Source organism: Lynx rufus, unplaced genomic scaffold (genome assembly GCF_022079265.1).
Source record: "Lynx rufus isolate CCGP_SWC_20201006 ecotype Redwood Valley unplaced genomic scaffold, mLynRuf1.p SCAF_16, whole genome shotgun sequence".
NCBI lineage: Eukaryota > Metazoa > Chordata > Mammalia > Carnivora > Felidae > Lynx > Lynx rufus.
In genome coordinates, this window is record NW_025814830.1 from 5,753,985 (window position 1) to 5,774,784 (window position 20,800).

The following is a 20,800-nucleotide window of genomic DNA, read 5'->3' on the forward strand; positions in this document are numbered from 1 at the left end:
TTTTCCTCCATCCAGGGTAACTTTCCAGCAAAAATTGTTTCTTCCCACCAAGAGTCCCCCCCCCCCTTTTGTAGTATCTTTCCACTGATAACAAACCAACTCAGTTCTGCCAGTTTCTCTTTCACCTAATAATTTGTTTTTCCAACCCTCTTTCCCAACTCTCCGGCAAAAATCCCTTTTCATCCCCAGTTCTACCCCAGTTAGGCTTTTCCCAGCAAAACCCTCCAAGTCCCTTCCCGAGGAAAGAAAATAAGGCAAGGAAGAAAAATTAACTTTCCCTTAAAACAAAAGCCCCTTTCCGATCTAGATCTCCCCGGTTTAGTATTGCTTTCTTCCTCCTTCCAGAAATTGCCCATCTTGCCCAACTTTACACCTGTGTGCTTGCTTCTTTGAGGACCCAACATCTGAATGCCCCTTCCTTTCCACCCCCTGCTTCCAGGGCAAAAGAAGTTGGATGAGTGTCCCGAATTTACTACGCAGAGTTCCAGGAGGAAATATCCAGTGGTCTGACGGTCATCTGAATCCCCTCCCTGTGCGGCCTGAACCGGGCCCTCCTGTTCCCTGGAGAGTCACTCCTTTGCTCTTCTGGTGAGTCTTTTCCCTTTTGCCCTTGTTCCAAAGACACACCTACTTTGTCAGATGGATTCCCTTCTTTCTCAGAAGGGTTTCAAATTGATCCAAGAGTCTCTGTACCCACAGGGAAACCATTACAAGTTGCTGCTTTGGGAAGTCAGATGAGGAAAAGGTTATTTGTTGTGCCTGTTGACGTCTCTGGAGGAAGGCAGACATTTATTAGATTGGTCTATGTTTCATTGTTTATTGCAAAAATGCTTTTTCCCTCCTTCTGGTTCAGGGTGGCAACTCAGATACCTCCAGGGAACAGGCAGGTAAAGGCCTGCAGGTGAACCAAAGATCGTGGGCCCCCTCTGAGTGGTCCCCGTCAGTGGAAATGACCAAGTGGAAGTTTGTTTGTTTGTTTTTTGAGATGAGACCAGAACACTGACCTGTATGAAACTTTTTGATCTTTAAATGGTGACAGTGAGTTTAATCGGTATTCAAAGACAGCATGGATCGCTTATAAAACTTGGTGGCTGGCCACCAGTTTGGACTATTTGATTCAGGGTTCCTTCCTGTGTTAGACACACATGCACAGATGCACACCCGCGTGGGTATGTGTGTACCTGCAAGACTTTTCTTCCTCCTGAGAGCCACAGTTCTCAGACTTTTTGATCTTATAAAATCATTGAAGACTCAAGAGTTGGTGCGTGTGAACTATATATGCTGACATTTGCTGTATCATAAGTCAAATAAGCCTCAGTGGCGCCTCGGTGGCTCGGTCGGTTAAGTGGCCGACTTCGGCTCAGGTCATGATCTCACGGTTTGTGAGTTCGGGCCCTGCATCGGGCTCTGTGCTGACAGCTCAGAGCCTGGAGCCTGCTTCGGGTTCTGTGTCTCATTCTCTCTCTGCCCTTCCCCCACTCGTGCTCTGTTTCTCTCTCTCTCTCTCTGTCCCCAAAGTAAATAAACATTAAAAAGTTAAAAAAAAATAAGTCAAATAAACTTTAAAAATACTCACTTAAAAGTAACAGTAGTAAACTCATTATATATTAACAAAATTGACTTTTTAAAGACTGCATTTCAGAAAACAAGATTTAGTGAGGATAGTAGGCATTGTTTTACCTTTTTCGAGTCATCTGGAATCTCATATATCTGCTTCTGCATTCAGCCTCTGCAGATATATCCTGTAGCTTCCGGAGGGTTTCACCGAGAATTAAAAGGGCAGATAATGTCTGAATATTATTATGAAGATAGTTTGGACCTCAAAGACTCCCTGAAAGATTCCTGAGGACCCCAGGGTTCCCCACCCCCATCCACCTCACTTTGAAAAAGGCTGTTGTAGATGTGGTTTTTTTTACATTTTTTTTAATGTTTATTTTTGAGAGACAGGGAGAGAGACAGAGGGTGCGTGGGGGAGGGGCAGAGAGGGAAACACAGAATCCAAAGCAGGTTCTAGGCTCTGACCTGTCAGCACAGAACCATGAACCTGTGAGATCATGACCTGAACCAAAGTCAGACACTTAACCGACTGAGCCACCCAGGCGCCCCCGCTGTTGTAGATGTTAATGCTCATTTGCATTTTACGCTGGGATCAGCTTTTGGAATGAGAAACTTTAATGTCTCTTTTCCTCCCTTACTTAATTCTATGTAAGAAAATTTCCTGGAAAGCATAGTCCTAGCCGTCTTGATTCTTCCACGTTTTCGTTCTCTTCCATATCGTACGTAAGCTTTAAATCTACTCTTTTAATGAGCGAGAGACCAGGAATCCCGGTCTCCAGTGTGGTCGTAGGTGAGGGCTTTGAGGTCAGACTACCCCCAGGGTTGAATTCTAACCCTGACTTTGGGCAAGTTGCTGTTGTGGGAATTGTATGATCTATAAGTGATTCCAATTGTCCCTGGCATATGATAGAGCCTCCGTAAGTGTTTGCTGCTGTTGTTACTATAATGATAATTATCACAGGGGTGAGGCAGGAAGAAAGTGAGGCCTAGGAGCTGGAGGGCCATGGCTCTCTCCAGAGACGGCAGTCGTCCCTCACCTCTCTCTTTTGATAGCCATCAGGAAATGCAAAATCTTAATAATTTTCAAGAGAAGCCAGAAATTAACATACTTGGTTGAAATCTCCCCGTTAAGAAAAATGTTGGTGACCCAATTTTTTTTTAATGCTTATTTATTTATTTTTGAGAGAGAGACAGAGAGCAGGAGCCAGGGAGGGACAGAGAGCGACACAGAATCCGAAGCAGGCTCCAGGCTCTGAGCTGTCAGCACGGAGCCAAACGCGGGACCTGAACCCAGAAACTGCGAGATCGGGACCTGAGCGGAGGTCGGTCGCTCAACCGACTGAGCCACCCAGGCGCCCCGGTGACTGACCCAATTTTGAAAAACACCGTGCAGGCCAAACAAAACAGGCCTACAGTTCAGATAACGTCTGGAGTGGGGAAACGAGGAAAGAATTTGCATAGCTGGGTCTCAGTCTCTCTTATTTCCCGGCTTCCAACGGTCTGATCTTTTAACTCAGACGTGATCACTCTCTCCCCGCTAGCATTCATGCAGAGAGGGAAAGGAGAACGTGGTGCTTGGGGGGGGGGGGGAAGAAAAGAAAAAAAGGCCTGCGGTGGAATCTTGTCACTCACCAGTGAAAGGGATGCTGAGAGCTTTCTTTGATCAGAGTTAGTTCTGTGCCAGGCAAGATGCTGTGAGAAGTGTTCACACAGAAGGCAGAGGCACAGCCATCCCAGAGCTTGCAGGCTGGGGAAAATAGAAGAACTTGAAAGATAATTAAATTCCGGGGCCATCTGGGGTAAGTATTAAGTGGAATGCCAGGCAAGCGCTCATGGAGTTCGGAAGGAGGGAGAAATCATCTCAGACTCGTCATGCTGGGAGGAGCCGTTTAGGCTTTTGAACGGTTTCATTTGGTAAAGCGGAGCAAAGAGAAGTTGCACAAATCAGGGTCATAAAGAAAGAGGTCTCCAGGGCATATAGACCAGGGGATATAAACGAGTGAGGTGGGAGGATGTGAGCGATTTTGTTTCTTGAGAGAGAGACAAAGAGAGCGCGAGCAGGGGAGGGGCAGAGAGAGAGGGAGAATCTCAAGCAGGCTGTGCCATCAGAGCAGAGCCCGACCCAGGGCTCGAACGCACAAACCGTGGCATCGTGACCTGAGCCGATGTCGGCACTTAACCTGCTGAGCCACCCAGGCGCCCCTTGAGATTTGTCAATAGAAGTTGAAAGAAAGCCTCACTTCAATGAGAAATCTCGAGATCTGTAGTGAGTTCCAGTGTGGTTGGTAGCTGCTAGGCACTTGTAACTATGCTCATTTCAATTTAACGAAATGGAAGTAAAATAAATAATTTCGTGCCTCAGTTGCTCATCCTGCATTCTCTAGGCGCTCATTGGCCGCTTTGTGGCTAGGGGCTGTCGTTGGACAGTGCAGACTTAGAACATTTCCCTCAGCACAGAAAATTCTTTCGGACAGTGATGCCCTATCCAAAAGAAGTCAGACAGATTTTTCGACTTGATAACAAATAGAAAATACTCAGATTAACTACAGGCTAAATAAACCTTTTGGGGAACCAGTAAGTGTTTAGATTGTTCCCTCCTTGCCATCCAAACAGTGCCGCAGTAGATGTTATTTACCCGATGGTGTCCGTGTTGCTGCAGGCGAGAACCTGTGGCAGATTAATTTCCCAAGAGGCTGTAGCATTTCACAGGAGACTCCCTGTCTCCTCCTGCTCCTACCCGTCATGGAATGACACGCCTTTTTAGGAAAAGAAAAACATGAAAATTGCTTTGGATCCCTACTGCCGGCTTAAATTGTTTTTCAAACCATTGAACAAGGCACCGATGACGATCAAATAAGCAAGGCGTATATTTCTAAAGCTTACGGTTTTTGTGCCGCCGTAAAGCTAAAATCAATTTGCAAATTAAACGTAAACAAATGCAACCAAACCGATGTAATTCCAATTACAAATGTTAGTTTAATGGGAGAGGTGCCATTTTGCTGAAACCTAATAGCTTCCTTGAAACCAACGGTTGCCCTGGGCCCCTGTGGGTTTAGCAGACCCTGAGACGGCTCAGCTCTCCCGTCCCTTTTCCTCAGTTTGAACTGCAGCCAGGCCTCCGTCTGTACCACGATGTGTGTTGGCTTTGAGGTGACCCCAAAGGCATAAATACGAGCGGAATCCACGTCTATCCTCTTCTCGTTAGCCTGTGGCAATTAAAATCGTCCTTTTTGGCGTCAGTGCAATTATAATCATACCCCGGGCATTGAAACCAAACGCTAGTACTGTATTATAAGGCAGTAAACCAGTAATCCGCATAGACTGGTTTTCTTCTTTTGGGTCATTCTCCAAATGAAAACACAAAATTATAAAATTCTTGGAAAGAATGGGGAATGTCTGCAAGGTTCCAGGGGACCACAAGCCCTCCCCACGGGGATTAGCAGGCAGCTCTGTACATAGAAGGTGCTAAAACTTGTCGAATCAAATTTATCTGTTGGCAGAACAAGAACAAGTTCAATATTGGCTGAGGGGAGGGGGGGTTTGCTTTACTAACTGGAAAAGGATGTAAATGTGAAAACGTGGCTTTTGGACTCAGGGCTTGCCTGGCCGAAGTGGTAGTGAGACCAGTTTTTTCTGTGGACCACGGGCGTGTGTTGGAAAGCAGGTGATTTGGCATGTGGGGAATTCTGCCCCCATCCGGCACCTTTTCTGCTTTCTAGATTAATCGGCTCACCGCAGTCTACGGTTTAATTGATGGCAAGTTAGTATCGTGTACCGGGTAAAAACACGAGCCCTAAAGTCCGAATACCTGGGTTTAAGGTCTGGCCCAACTCCTTGTCAGGCATGTGACTTGTGACAAATCACTTAGTGTCTCAGAGTCCATTTCCTTCTTCGTAAAATGGAAATGATAGAGCACCAACCTCTGGGTTGTAGAGAGAAGTGAGTGAATAGACGCACAGGAAGCTCTCGGTCTGATACCTGAGAAGGAGAAAGGGCTTAATATCTCATTTCATTAAATATTGTTGCGTATGCCTTTCAAACGACGCTTTCTATTGAATTAGCTGGTTTTTATTATCAGAATATGAAAAAAAGCGATGGCTTCTTTCCCCCTTGGAGTACCACAGACAGTTTATCGCAGCACCGTACGAGAAACTTTAGAACTGGCAGAGAAATTCATTGTGCCTCAGACCATAAGTCTCTATGGTCCACACTGCCTGCTTTGCGGTTTAGAAACCCGAAAAGCTCTAACGGTGCCGCGGTGTCACGGACCTCATTGAATGGGCGAGACTGAACGCACGGTATTTATTCCGTTTACTCTGAATAGTCAGAGGTGTCAGTGCAGAAACAATGATTTGGTTACCAGGTGCTGCCCCAGACCCACTGAAGGTTACTTAAAATACGGCATTTGCGTTGATTTACCCCGAATTCTGAACCCTAGGACTCACTTGGGCCTCAGAGTTGTAGTACAGAATTGTGGGCCTGTATTCGACTTCTGAGTCCCCCCAGGAGGCTGGCTACAGACACACAGACACACAGGTAGATGCGAAATGGGAAATGCAGATGTTGTGGGTACAGCTGTTCTGTTCCCTTTCAACGTGGAAAGGTTAAAAACCGTAGCAACCAGTAGCCTAGGAATCTAGGCCCAACCTCGGGTACTCTAGGATGCACCAGGTACGTTATCGGTGAGTCATCAAGCGTTTATTAAATGTCCAGGTGAGGGCAGAATTACTCAGAATAGCCCAAACCGGACACAAGCCAAATGCCCACCACCAACAGATGAATGGATGACGAAGATGTGCAATATGCAGACGGCGAAATGTTATTTGTCCATAAAAAGTAATGAAGTAATGGTGCGTGCTGCGGCGTGGATTAACCTTGAAAACACCGTTCTTAGTGAAAGCAGCGGCCATAAAAGGCCTCGTGTGGTTTGATTCCATCGTTTGTACGAAACGGTCGGCCCTCTCGTTGAGCCATACTTTGTTTGCCTGCCTTGTCATTTTTTGTTGAGAAGATGGACATTTTTGCATATTATAATGCAGCGATTCTCGGAATCCGGTTCTCCTTCCCCTACCCCAGAGTGTGTGGTTTCTGCTTGTGGGTTGTAATGTTTGGATAGTGACTTTTGCAGACTCCGTTTGTAGACTGTATTCTTTGTCGTGTGCGGTCAGGGGAAATCTCTGTTCTGTTAAGCTTGCGGTCAGCTAGTGATTCGGCAGGGATTTCCTTAAATGCCTGGAACCCCAACATATCTCCTCGTCTTGGCAGTTGGGCTCTGGGTGGGTGTTGGGACACCCTGTTGGTTCTCAGCAGGAGTTTACATCTCTGCCTTCCCCTTCTTCCTGCTTTCACAGACCGAAGGTCAGCCAGAGGTGAGAGCTTAGAGCCTTCACGAGTGTTTTCTGAGCAGGTGCCTGCCCTGGGCACGTGGTCTTCTAGATTCCTTCAAATACGTGGAAGGTTTTCATTTTTAAAATTTTATTTCAGTGTTGGTTTCCTAGAGTCCACAGTTTACATTAGGATTCATTCTTTGTGCTGTGTAGTTTCGTGGGTTTTGGCTAATGCAAAATGTCATGTGCCTACCATGACAGCATCATGCAGAATAGTTTCAGTCCCCTCCAAGTCCCTCCCGTGCGTTACCTATTCATCCCTCCTCCCTCCCCTGGAGCCCTGGCAACCTCCAACCTTTTAGTGTCTCTACGGTTTTTCCTTTTCCAGAATGACGTATGGTTGGAATCAAAATCTGTAGTGTTTTCAGGCCAACTTTTTTCACTTAGCGACACACATGTAAGTTTCCTCCGTGTCCTCTTGTGGCTTGATAGCTCCTCGCTTTTTATCGCCGGATAACATTCCGTTGTACGCAGGTACCGTAGCTGGGTTATCCATCCTCCCATTGAGGGACGTTGTGGCTGCTTCTAGTTGTTGGCAGTTATGAATAAAGCTGCTATAAACATTTGTGTGGACATAAATTTCCAGCTCACTGGGGATAGATACCAAGGAGCATGATGGCTGGATTGGATGGTGAGATGATGTTTAGCTTTGTAAGGAACTGCCAGCACGGAAGCTTTTCAAAGCCCGTACTCTCTCCAAAGCCTCTCGCTCTCACTGTCCGGCTCTTCCTCCCCGGCTTTCAGTGACACGTCTGTTGGCCCCAATTAATATCCTTTGCTCTGGGGTTGTAGCACCTGGTTCATTGCCTTTGTTTTGTATTTTTATTTTTATTTTTCTCAGGTTTAGTTTTTTTTGAGAGAGAGAGTGTGTGTGCACGAGCGGGGGAGGGGCAGAGAGAGCGAGAGGCAGACATAGGCTCCGAGCTGTCAGCACAGAGCCCGACATGGGCTTGAACCCATGAACCGTGACATCATGACCGGAGCTGAGATTAGACGCTTAACTGACTGAGCCACCCAGGCGCCCCTAATTTTTCTGTTGTTGGGTATCTTTTTATTGAAGTATCATCAACACACACTGTTGTATCAGTTTCCATACCATATTGCCTTTGATGTTTTTAACAAATGCCATCCCCGTGGCTGTTCTCTTATCTCAGAAAGTTCCAAGTTAGGCAAAATCAAGGCGAGACCTTTGCGTTAGCCCTTCAGGAGCCATCCGACAGGTCAAGACAGACAACCTCAGCTGTTTGAGAACAAGGTCGTCTCTGCCCCCTTCTGCACCAGGAGCCCACACCAGAACGCGCCTTCAAAATCACTGCTGAGCCGGGGAATGGGGGATAGGACAGGAGTCGGTTCAAATGCCACAGGGCCCTCCTACCAGGTTTCATTCACCTTTGACTTGCTAAGGGTTCCTTTGGTTGCTGTAAACTTTTGACTACTTTCCAGAGTTCCAGTAAAGTTGACTTTTTCATTGTTGCTGTGGTAGTATGGGTGGGAAGTTTTTAAATTGCTAACTCAGTCTTTGTATTTGTCACAGGGCTATGCAGATAGTCTGTTTCCTCTTGACTCAGTTTGGTAATTTGTGTCTTTCTAGGAACTTGTCCATTTTTCTCTAATTTACCTAATTTGTTGACATAGTAATCTTTTATGATCCTTTCTATTTTTGTTCTGAATTCTAATTTTAGTAACTTGAGTCTTTTTTACTTTTTTGTCTCTTTTTGAGTGGGGTAAATTCCAGTTGTTGAGATGTTACATAGTTTATTGTTTTTCTTTTGGTAGTTATGCTTAGATTTTTTTTTTTTCTTAGTGTGCATACTTAAAGTACAAAGTAAATCGTTGTCTTTTCCAAACGTTTCAAAGCCTGTATTCGTCGTTGAGCCAAGGTCTATGAGCAGTGCCTTGCCGGGAAAAGTCTGTGTTGCTCCCGCTTGAAAGCTAGTTTTCCTGGGTGTTGAGTTCTGTGCCGGCTCTCACCCTTCCTTCATCTGCTGGCGGTGTCATTCCTTGTCTCCTAGCCTCCTCTGAGAAGTCTTCCATCAGGCTAGTCATCATCCCCCTTTGTAGACTGTCTGCCTCCCTTCTGGTAGTTTCTAGCATTTTCTCTCTGTCTTCAGTGGTCTGCGGTTCTGCTGCTGTGTGTTGGGGAGTAAATTCATTTTTACTCTTCCTGCTCTGCCTGGCAGTGCTTGGTCATTAACCATGTATCTTCAAGAACTGTGATCTTTAGGGGCGCCTGGGTGGCTCGGTCAGTCGAGTGTCCACCTTCGGCTCAGGTCACAATCTCACGGTCCGTGAGTTCGAGCCCCGCGTCTGGCTCTGTGCTGACAGCTCAGAGGCTGGAGCCTGCTTCGGATTCTGTATCTCCCTCTCTCTCTGCCCCTCCCCTGCTCAAGCTCTGTCTCTCAAAAATAAGTCAAACATTAAAAAATTAAAAAAAAAAAAGAACTAGGATCTTGAAGTCTGGGATCCTGTGTCCCTGTGATTCTGGAAGCTCCTCTACCATTATCTCTTCAAGATGCCGTGTCTCGCAGGGAGCCTGGCTGGCTGGCTCAGTTGGAAAAATGTGGGACTCTTGATCTTGGGGTTATGAGTTCAAGTCCCACACTGGGTGTAGAGATTATTTAAAAGTAAAATCCTTAAAAAAAAAACAAACAAAACATACTCGTTTCCCGTATTCTCTCCTCTTCCCTTTTGGGATTCCTATTGGACATGGTTAGGTTTTTGCATTTGCTTCTCCATCTGTGCTCTCTCAGTTCCCTGTTCATAGTTTCCATTTCTGTATCTCTCTGTGCTGAATCCTGGGGGGATTTCCCCAGATTGTTCTCTGCCAGTTCATTATGTCTGTCTTCAGCACTGTCTCATCTGTTAGCCCTTCCAGTGAGCTTTTAACTTCAATGTCTTTCATGGACGTTTCATTTGTTTCTTTTTAAAACTGGTTGTTCCATCCCGCGCTGACTTATTCTTTTCTCAGGCTAGGTTCTGTTGTCTCTCACTGCTCCGTTTTCTTCCCAATTCTTGGGGTTCTTCTCTAAGGCTTGGGGGCAAGAGTTTTTTCTTTTTCTTTGTTTAGTTTTCCCGTGGATGGCCTGGCTCTTCCAGGGGCCCAGGTTTCCACTGCCCGTAAGCTCAGGGCCCTGTTTTCTTTTCTCATGTGTCTGTTACGACCCCAGGTCCCAGCCTCCAGGGTAATGCACTTTAAAATTTTTTTTTTTTCAACGTTTATTTTCCATTTTTGGGACAGAGAGAGACAGAGCATGAACGGGGGAGGGCAGAGAGAGAGGGAGACACAGAATCTGAAACAGGCTCCAGGCTCCGAGCCATCAGCCCAGAGCCCGACGCGGGGCTCGAACTCCCAGACCGCGAGATTGTGACCTGGCTGAAGTCGGACGCTCAACCGACTGCGCCACCCAGGCGCCCCAGGGTAATGCACTTTAATAGGAATATAAATATGAGCCATATATAGAATTTCAAGTTTTCTGGTAGCCACATTGAGGAGCTAAGAAGCAGGTGACAGTAATTTTAATAACATGCTTGACCCACTGTATCCAAAATATTATCATTTCAACGTGTAGTTATTTAGAAACATACTAAACTTACATTTTTTTTTTTTGTACTAACTCATCCAAATCCAGTGTGTGTGTTAGACTCACAGCGTGTCTTAGTCTGGGCCAGTCACATTGCAAGTCTTCACGGCCATGTATGACTAGTTGCCACCACGTTGGACAACAGATTCGGTATCTGAGTCTGATTTTCCCCTCAGGCCAACCTGAACTTACACGAGTTTTCTTTGTGTTTTCTCATTGTTGCTGGCACATGGGGTTTTACCTGTCTCTTGCGCCTGGCTGTGTATTAAAAATGGTCTTTTGTCATATTTCTCGTGTTTATAGCTGGAGAAAGAGGTCAGTTCAGTCCTCCATGTTGCCGGAAATCCTTTCATTTATTCCTTACAACAACCTTATGACGGAGGTACTCTTATGCCCAGTTTACAGATGAGGAAACTGGGGCTCGTGGAGCTTAAATGACTTGCCCAAGTTCACATGGCTGTTAAGTGGCAGAGAACAGACCCAAAGACAGGTCTGTTTGAATTCCGAGTCATTGCTCTATCCGCCATGCTGTATTGCCATCTCATAATTTTGATTCCTCCTCGTTCATTTTCAGGAATTAGACATCACCAAGAGCTCTCCGTGACTCCTTACACGGCCTTGCTTGTCTGGAGAGTAGCTCTTGGCCAAGACCTGGCAGTCACGAGCCATGGACCGGTATAGCCTTGGGGACGAGGACGCCCTTCCTCCAGAGGTGCACCTCCCTTCGTTTTCCGAGAGCCAGGGACTCAATTGCAGCGACACCCTCGACCGGGATCTGGGTCCCAGTGCACGAGACCTGCTCTATGCCGGCCTGAGTGGTTTGGACCTGGACCCCAGCCTCCCAGCCCCTGACATGCCCAGCGAGGCACTGGAGGACAACTTAGACACCCTGTCCCTGTACTCGGGGAAGGACAGTGACTCTGTGAAGCTGCTGGAGGAGTATGCAGACCCAGAAACTCAGGCGTCCCTACAAGGTAAGGCTGTCCCTCTGGGCCCGAGGGCCTGGAAGACTGTTTGAAAGTTCCTGTGGCCAGCTAAGGGTTGATTCTGCACGGATTAGATAAGAAAACTTTTATCTTCCACGGGTGAATAGTGAACAGGGGACAATCACTTTTTTTTTTTTTAACTTGGGAATTGTTCCCAACTTCCTAGTCAAGGAAACCGAACGCTGATCCTGAGGAATAATGTCGAGAAACTTGGCTGTTCGTGGATGTCCTAATCTTGTGTGTGGTGTGGGCAGACATCTGAGTTTACGGGACACTTTCCCACCCATTACATCTGGGGGGCGCTTTTCACGTTCCCAGGATGACCTGGGATCCTGTCCTGTCCGCCCACCACTTGGTTGTCTAACCTTCCCCAGCCTCAGTGTCTTCATCCGTGAAGCGGGAGGGCAGCAGAAGGCCCGCTCTGCTCCCCACCCCCCCGCCAGACTAACGGCACTAAGACGCAAGGGAGGAAATCAATGCAAAAGCATCGCATAGGCTGCAGAGCGTGGGACAGATCATTGTTATTTTTATCAATATCGGTAGAATTCATCCCAGGCAGCCCACTGATGCAGTTCCAAGTCTCTCTCTTCTGCGGGGGGCGGGGGGGGGGGAGTGAAAGGGTAACCGATGGAACAGTTAGAAGCCTTGGTGCAATTTTCTTTTGGCTTTTTGACTTGCCTTGAGGCTTCCACTACAAGATAAACTTGGTGTTTGTTAATTCTTTTCAAGGGTTCTTGGGTAACTCGCTTAGATGAGCTAGCTGTCTGAGCTAACAGTCTTTGATATTTAGAAAAAAAATTTTTTTTAATGTTTATTTTTGACAGAGAGAGAGAGAGAGAGAGAGAGAGGGGGGGGAGGGGCAGAGAGAGAGAGAGACACAGAATCGGAAGCAGGCTCCAGGCTCAGAGCTGTCAGCACAGAGCCCGACACGGGGCTCGAACTCACAGACCGGGAGATCATGACCTGAGCGGAAGTCGGACGCTCGACCGACTGAGGCATCCAGGCGCCCCGGCGGCCTTTGATATTTATCATCACACCTCATGCATAGAAGGCCCCTCTGAGATGGCCCTGCAGAACAGGGGTTCATGTCAGTCGGGATGAGCATTGCAAGAAATATCCCAAAGAGTTGGTAAAATGAAAAACTTGTGAAGCCCCCCCTTCCTCTCCACACAAGATGCAGCAGACAAAGGGCCCGCCTCGTCACCACATCGGAAGGCCAGAGGGCAAATCCCAGAATCCTGAGACGTGTACCTCGTTGAGGGCATTGGGCCACGCCTGGGGTGGGGGTGGGGGCCCGGTAAGGAGGGTTCTCAACCCGGCCACAGAAACTACCAGAACAACACTGGTAGCACGAATATGTGTGCATTTCACTGGGCAGAGGAGCTGGAGTTCTCACCAGATTTTCATGGGGGGAGCGGGAGGGGGGCTGTGTCCCTCTCTGCAAAATACGTCACAAGTCATCACTCCAGTTCAACTCTTCCTAATTTTCCTTAAGCTTGAGTTTTTTCTTTTTACTTGTGAAAAAAAGGAGTCCCCTGAACGTTAAATTCTAACTCCTTATGCTTCTGTGACTGAAATTCAGGCCGCTCTAAACGCATACGCTGGTGTTTGTCTTCTCAGCTAGAAAAATAGTACACGGTTCTTCAACGGGAAATAGAGAAAATTGACAGCAGGAAGAATCCCCCAGCCTGGCTCTCATACGTCGAGTTTTAAAAACCCAAGTGAAGTCATTCAGAAAAACATGGTTTGGCGCAGGTGTGTGAAGTGTACGAGGCTATTTGAGGTTTTTCAAACTGAGCGTATTTGCTTTTTCACGAGAAGGTAGTCCCTTGTCCTGACTTACTCCACCGTGATGTTTGACCACAGTCTTGCTTGTTAGGCTGTTCGTGTTTCTGGGAACAGCTTTTTACATGAGGAGCTTCCTTTTAGGTGAGTTCTTTGGACATACCCCTCCAAGTAGGTTTGCCCATCAGAGAATACACACCGTTTGATAACCCACTTGGCTACACCACCTTCTGAGAAGATCGGGCAGCTTCCCGGGGCTGGTGACTCTGCCCGATTTTCAGTGTCATTGCCGATTGTTTTTGAATCAGTGCTAGTTTAATAGTTGGCTTTAATGAGCATTTTTATTTTATTTTACTTAAAAATTTTTTTCAGCTTATTTATTTATTTTGAGAGAGAGAGAGAGTGAACGGGGTGGGGCAGAGACAGAGGGAGACGGAACCCCAAGCAGGCTCCGCGCTGTCAGCCCAGAGCCTGACGCAGAGCTCGAACCACAAACCACGAGACCGTGACCTGAGCCGAAACCAAGAGTCGGATGCTCAACCGACTGAGCCACCCAGGCGCCCCGTACTGAGCATTTTTAAGGTAACTTAGCAAGGTGGAGGACTTTTCTGACGGGAGTCCTCTCACTCCACGTTTAAACTGTTGGCATCATTCAAACACCTGTCACGGTAACTTCTTACGCGAGGAGGAGGAGACCAGGCATGTTGAGGGACCAACGGTCTATGGCAGGACAGAGCTGGGAGACGCCAGTCCAGGCTCCCTCCTGCCGTGTCTGTCACGCTGCGCCTCGGCCGGCCGCGGTCAGCCATCTGGGTCCTCCAGGCGGGCCCGCTGCCCTGGGCTGTTGGGTGCCCGGGGTCCCGGCTCCGCAGCACACTAGAGAAGTGGCGATTTCGAAGCTCCCGTCTCCCGAGGTGGTCTGAGCCGTCTCGAAGACCAGCGTGAACAGCAGGAAAATCTTCCACAGTCAGACGACGGCGGAGCGTCCACGAGTGCCAGCCAGGGGGTTCCGGGAGCCAGGACACGGCAGGAGCCCGCGGGGTCCTTGCGGCCACGGCCCCTGCGTTTCCAGTGACTTGAAACCAGCTTCTCTTTAGTCAGCCAAACCTATCTCTGTCTGTCGGAGCGAGACAGAGGCAGCGAGTTCCCTCCCCACACGCCGGCCCTTGGGATACTCGACGACGTGCCCCCCTCCTGCATGAACATTTCCAGTCCCTCCTCCGGCTCCTCAGGCGAATGAGTTGCAAACGTACCTGTCATCATTGTACCCAAGGAATGCAGAAGACACAGAAGTATACTCAGAGGCCCAAGAAGAGGAAAGTAAAAGCCCGCAACCTACCAGTCTGGCCTGTTCTCTCTGTCAGTTTTCTGTTCAGATTTATTGGTCTTTCTCTGTTTTGTAACGGGCTGCTGTTTTCACACTGAGTAGTCACTTCATCAGATATTTACTTATAAAACTGTAGAAGTTTTACCTTAAATGCTGTGTCTTAGATCCTTTAGACCATAACGCGATCACTTGCACGCCCTTTTATCAGATAGTAGGTTGTTTCTAACAGGAAAGACAGCGCTGCCCTTAACTGCTTTGTGGCTGCCTCTTTGTACAAATCTAGATTTCTTTCTTTCTTTCTTTTTGAGAGAGACAGAGAGAAAGAGAGGGCGCGAGTGAGTGAGGGGCAGAGAGAAAGCATCCCAGGAGAGGCGGGGGGGGGGGGAGGGGGGAGGCGGGGAGAGAGAGAGAGAAGGGGGGCTTAACCCAGAGCAGGCATGACCTGAGCCGAAGTCAGATGCTTAACCACCAAGCCACCCAGGCATTCCTATATTTCTTTCTTTAAAATCCCCAAAGCGGGGGCGCCTGGGTGGCTTGGTCGGTTGAGCGTCCGACTTCGGCTCAGGTCATGATCTCGCGGTCCGTGAGTTCGAGCCCCGCGTCGGGCTCTGTACTGACCGCTCAGAGCCTGGAGGCTGTTTCGGATTCTGTGTCTCCCTCTCTCTCTGCCCCTCCCCTTTTCATGCTCTGTCTCTCTCTGTCTCAAAAATAAATAAACGTTAAAAAAAATTTTAAAAAATGACTTTTAAAATCCCCAAAGTGGAATTGACTGGAAGAAAGCGTTTATACTTCTCTGAGGTTTCGGATTATGTCTTTCTGCTTGTCCTTCCGAGGGTGCCGTGGATGGCCTAGACACGAAGCCCGACCCGTGTTGGTCACCTTGTCCTAGAAGCGCTTCCGACCACCGCCGCCCCTCTGAGTGTGGTGCCGGAACCGAGTGCCATCCTGCAGGGGTGGCCTGCCAGGGCCCCTTTTTTCTCTCTCATGGTTTTCTCGGCGCGCAAAGCCGCTGAAGTTGGAGGGCGTGGTCCTGGAGCCTCTGTCCAAGTCCGCCGTGGCCCTGACGCTCACTGAGTGCTGATTTCGCCCTGCTCTTTGATTTCCCCAGATGTCTATAACCTGTGCTCTCTCCCTCTGTTTAGACCTGGGGCCAGGCGCTCTTAAGGTGCCTAAAGAGGCTGACGAAGGAGGCAGGGCCGCCTCGGGGAGCGCGAGGAAAGGAAAGCGGCAGCACACTTCCCCTCAGAACCCGCTTCTGGACTGCAGCCTCTGCGGGAAGGTGTTCAGCAGCGCCAGCTCCCTTAGCAAGCACTACCTGACGCACAGCCAGGAGAGGAAACACGTCTGCAAGATCTGCGGCAAGGCCTTTAAGCGCCAGGACCACCTGTATGTGGGAGTGTGGTCGGGGGGCTGGGGCGGGGGCAGCGGGCGGGCTCCTGGGTGGCCTTCACACCTGCCCTGGGTCGGCTTCCCCTCCTGCTGCCCGGATAGATGTCTGCGACCTGCACAGGGACACAGGGACGCGCCTCCCCTTCTCACACGGGGCCGGCTCCGCCCAGGACGGGTGGCTCTTCCCAGCCCCCAGGGTCACACCAGTGAGGAAATCACTGCCACAGTTTGCAGACGGGACCCTCGTGGTTTCCAGACCTGTAACGGCTCGCTCCCAAGGCAATTTTGTCATGTAGGAAATTGGGCTCACTTTTATAGAGAAATGTTGGGAGTCCCTCGTGGGCATCCAAGGAGAACAGATCCGTGTCTCATGAGGAGCGTGCATTAGAATGACGGGGGAATGAGAGATTCTGAAATGCCTGTTTCCAGAATATGGCAGGGGAGCATTAATGCTTTTTTTAAACTCCTTTTTTGGGGCGCCTGGGTGGCGCAGTCGGTTAAGCGTCCGACTTCAGCCAGGTCACAATCTCGCGTTCCGTGAGTTTGAGCCCCGCGTCAGGCTCTGGGCTGATGGCTCAGAGCCTGGAGCCTGTTTCCGATTCTGTGTCTCCCTCTCTCTCTGCCCCTCGCCCGTTCATGCTCTGTCTCTCTCTGTCCCAAAAATAAATAAATAAATAAATAAACTCCTTTTTTAAAAAAAACAAACTCCTGATTAAAAAAAATAATAATAAAGCCCATTGTAAGACTTAGCCAGAATTCCCTTTGTTCTTAATATTTTGGAAGTGATGAGCTTTTCTTGCTAGTGAGGCAGGAAAGAGAGACTTTTTTTCTTTTTTTTTTTAATTTTTATTTATTTTTGAGAGAGAGTGAGACGGAGCACAAGAGAGGGAGGGGCAGAAAGAGAGAGGGAGACACAGAATCCGAAGCAGGCTCCAGGCTCTGAACTGTCAGCACAGAGCCCGACGCGGGGCTTAAACCCAGAACCGTGAGATCGTGACCTGAGCCGAAGTCGGACACTCAACTGACTGAGCCCCCCAGGCGCCCCTGACAGACTTTTTTTTTCAAACAGAGAGACTTGCCAAAGGGTGATGACAAGCCCTTGCATTTGTATTGATGCTCCTTACCTACAGTTGGGGCTAGAAATTGGGTCTCCTGACTCCTGTGCAGCTTCCCTGGGCGGGAGGCCAAGGGTCAGCACTTGGCGAAGGGCGGTATCATTGACCGGAGATACCCCGTGTACCACGTGGATCAGACTGTCCAGGGTCGGGCTGTTGGGAGCCTGGAGCAGGACTCCCCCCCCCCCCCGGTTTATGCTTACGATATATCAGTGTGGTTAGAAGCGTGCTATAAATGCAGCACATGCTTGTATTTGTTTATACTTGTGGAAAGTACAGGGGACACATTTGGCTGCTTTGTAGCAACTTTTTACTGATGGGACCTCTGTCATTTTGTTTGTTCGTTTGTTCGCTGGGGGTGGGTTCCAGGTAGCTCTGGCTGGACTTCTGGGGGAAGGGTCACCCCCAGCTTAGCATCTCCTCGAGCGTATCCTGCAGACCTTCGGTCCTCAGGGATGCTCAGAGGGGCCGTGCGAGTAAGTGGCTCTGTGGGCAGATGGCTTGGAGGGACACGGGAGGGTAAGAAGCGGTCTGCGTACTGCGTGGCTTTTAAATTTGCTGCTCCGAACCTCCAAGGAGCAAATCGTGGTTTTTCAAAACTTCCTTGCCAGCTGAGCCCGTGTCCTCCGGGAGCCGCCCTGGAGGACCGCTGTCCCTTGGGAACTCACTTTGGGGAACTCCAGTCTGACTTTCATTGATTTGTTTTTTTTTTCCTCTCAGAGAAGGGGTTTGTTCACAGGTGAGGGAGGGGAGCACCCCTTCCGTCGCTTCGCCCGGAGGGGTGGCCGCCTGGGGCCTCCCTCCCGGGCGCCGAGCGCGGGTTCCCGTGCACCCTTGCCCCCCCCCCACCGGGGACACACTCGGGGTCCCGTGGTGAAGGGCAGCCAGGGCGCCCGCTGACCCGCGTCTCCGTGTGACTCCAGGACCGGGCACATGCTCACCCACCAGAAGACCAAGCCGTTCGTGTGCATCGAGCAGGGCTGCAGCAAGAGCTACTGTGACTACCGCTCGCTGCGGCGCCACTACGAGGTCCAGCACGGCCTGTGCATCCTGAAGGAGGCCCCCCCGGAGGAGGAAGCCTGCGGGGACTCCCCTCACGCCCGCGAGGCCACCGGCCGGCCGGCCCCCGGTGGCCCGCGAGCCCCCGGGCCCCCCGAAGCCCGGTCTCCCGGCTCCCTCCTGCCCAACCGGGACCTCCTGCGCTGCATCGTGAGCAGCATCGTCCACCGGAAGGTCCCCTCTCCCGGCCCGGCGGGGCCTCCAGACGGCGGGGAGGAGAGGACCGCGGCCCGTCCCCACGCGCCCTCCTCCGGGCCCTCCTCCTGCACCCCCGCCGGCATGCTGGGGGCCCCCGGAAACCTGGGCACCGAGGTTCCCGAGGAGCCTCGTCCCCCACGGAAGGAGACTGCCGCCGCCATGTTCACGGCCATCCACCCGAGAGCGGTGGAGAACGGGGGCACCGACCCGGCCGGGCCAGAGACGCCTCTGCTCCAGCGCCCGCCCGCCCCGCAGGGCTGGCCCGAGGGCGGCCCTCGGCCAGCCCGCCTGCCTCTGTTCCGAGGCCAGACGGTCCCCGCAGGCTCCCAGCCGTCGAGCCACAACTTCCAGTGGCTGCGGAACCTGCCCGGCTGCCCCAAGAGCAAAGGGAACAACGTGTTTGTCGTCCACAAGCCCCCTTCGGTGCCGTCGCGGGAGGGCTGCGAGTCTGGCCCTGGGCCCAGCAGCACCTCCCCCGTGGGGGAGCCCTCGCCTGGCGTGGGCACCGGTCGGGAAGACGCGTCGTCGCCCTACCCTGCCACGTTCCTGAAGGCTCCCGGGGAGGCCTCGGGTGACCCCAGATATGCTGGCGGGGAAGACGACTCCTGGGGTTCCAAGAAAAGCAAGTTTGACTGTGACTCCTTCCTGTGGCAGAACCCCGGGGAGCCCGGCCTCCAGGAGGCCCAAAAGCCCAGCGGCCTCCCGTCGGACGCCACGCCGCTCTTCCGGCAGCTCTTCCTCAAGTCCCAGGAGTCCCTGGTGAGCCACGAGCAGATGCAGGTGTTCCAGATGATTGCCAAGTCCCAGCGCATCTTCTCACAGCTCCCCGGGCCCGAGGGCAAGCAGGCCGCCCTGAAGCCGCTGCCGGGGCCCTGGCCGCAGCAGCCCCCGCCGCCGGCAGCCCCTGTTGACTCTCTGCACGCTGGCCCCGGAAACCCGGAGCCAGAGGGGTCCCCAGCCCGCAGGAGGAAAGCCACGCCTGCGTTCCCCAGAGAGGCCTCCCCAGGCGGCACCAGGCGGGAGGCGAAGGGAGGTCTGAAAACCGCCGCTGCTCCGCCGTCCCTCCCAGCGTCGTCGCTGGACCCTCCCAGGAACCCAGACATCTCCTCTCTGGCCAAGCAGCTGAGATCCACGAAAGGGACCTTGGACCTGGGGGACATCATCTCCCCGGGGGGCCCACGGCAGACCCAGTCAGGTGGGGATGAGCCCCTCGGAGCCCCGCTCCCAGGGAAGCAGGCCCAGGCGGAGAATGGCGCGGCTCTGGGGGCCGCGAAAGGTGAAAAGAGCCAGGCCTGCGCCCGGGGCGGAGGCTACAGGCTCTTCTCGGGCAACCCCAGGTCCCAGCGCTTCTCCGGCTTCCGGAAGGAGAAGCTGAAAATGGATATGTGCTGTGCGGCTTCCCCGAGCCAGGTAGCCATGGCCTCCTTCTCATCAGCCGGGCCTCTAGCAGACCCCCCCCAAGACTCGAAGTCCAAGCTGACGATTTTCAACAGAATCCAGGTACCTGGGCCCTCCCTCACGGGGCGTGACCACGCTTGAGACGAGAGTCTCGTTGGTTCCTCGTTTCTGCGTCTACTGGTTGGCCAGCCATTGTGTTTAGTCTCAGGGAGCCCTCAGCCGCAGTTGCGCAGAGGCGGAAATGAAGGTTCGGAGAGACTGTGGGTCCTCCTGTCAACCCCCACCCCCGTTCAGTCTTCAGGGTTGTCCGAGATGCTTTCTTTCCTAGGCTTTCTCTCCTGGCTCCCTTTCTGCCTTTCACTTCCTTTTGGATTTGCCTCCTTAAATCGTTCAGAGGATGTAAAGGTAGAGTTCCCACCCCCGTCAGTATTTCTGCGCCTAATGCCGGGTCTTCCCTGGTGGGAGTCACGGTCCCCACGCCGACCAGCACCTGCAGAGCAGACAGTCAGTCCTTGCAGGTGGCACCCACCAGGTCTGGGCGTGGAGAGGCCGGGAAAGCAGGAGAAGGCAGAGAGAGGGGGAGAGAGAGAATCCCATGCAGGCTCCGCACCATCAGCACAGAGCCCGACGCGGGGCTCGAACTCATGAACCCGTGAGGTCATGACCTGGGCCGAAATCAAGGGACAGATGCTCAACAGACTGAGCCGCCCAGGCGCCCCCAATTCACCATTTTAAAGTACACCTTCCAGTAGTTTTCAGTATATTCTCCAGGTTGTGCGTCCGTTACCACTCTTTGCCAGAACCCTTTCATCATCCCCAAATCCCCCACACTCTCAGTTGTCACCCCCAATCTCCATCCCTCACGGCCCCTGGCAGGTATGAATCTGCCTTGTGTCTCTCTGGATTTGCCCGTTCTGGACGTCTCGTACACTACGTGGCCTTCTGTGTCTGACTTCTTACGCTCAGTACGAGGTTTCAAGGTTCTTGGGTGTTACGGCGCATCCGTATTCCTTTTTAC

At 51.1% G+C, this 20,800-nt stretch overlaps 1 protein-coding gene across 1 annotated transcript in view; it reads left to right on the plus strand.

Moving 5' to 3' along the window:
* Positions 1 to 507: 507 nt before the first annotated feature.
* ZNF541 (zinc finger protein 541) overlaps positions 508 to 20,800 on the plus strand; it is a 41,701-nt gene continuing 21,408 nt past the window's right edge. Inside the window, exons 1-4 of the mRNA XM_047079145.1 lie at positions 508 to 588; positions 11,100 to 11,499; positions 15,766 to 16,009; positions 18,051 to 19,884. Coding sequence (XP_046935101.1) covers positions 11,193 to 11,499; positions 15,766 to 16,009; positions 18,051 to 19,884 — 2,385 coding nt within the window. The 5' untranslated portion in view covers positions 508 to 588; positions 11,100 to 11,192. The remainder of the gene's footprint in view (positions 589 to 11,099; positions 11,500 to 15,765; positions 16,010 to 18,050; positions 19,885 to 20,800) is intronic.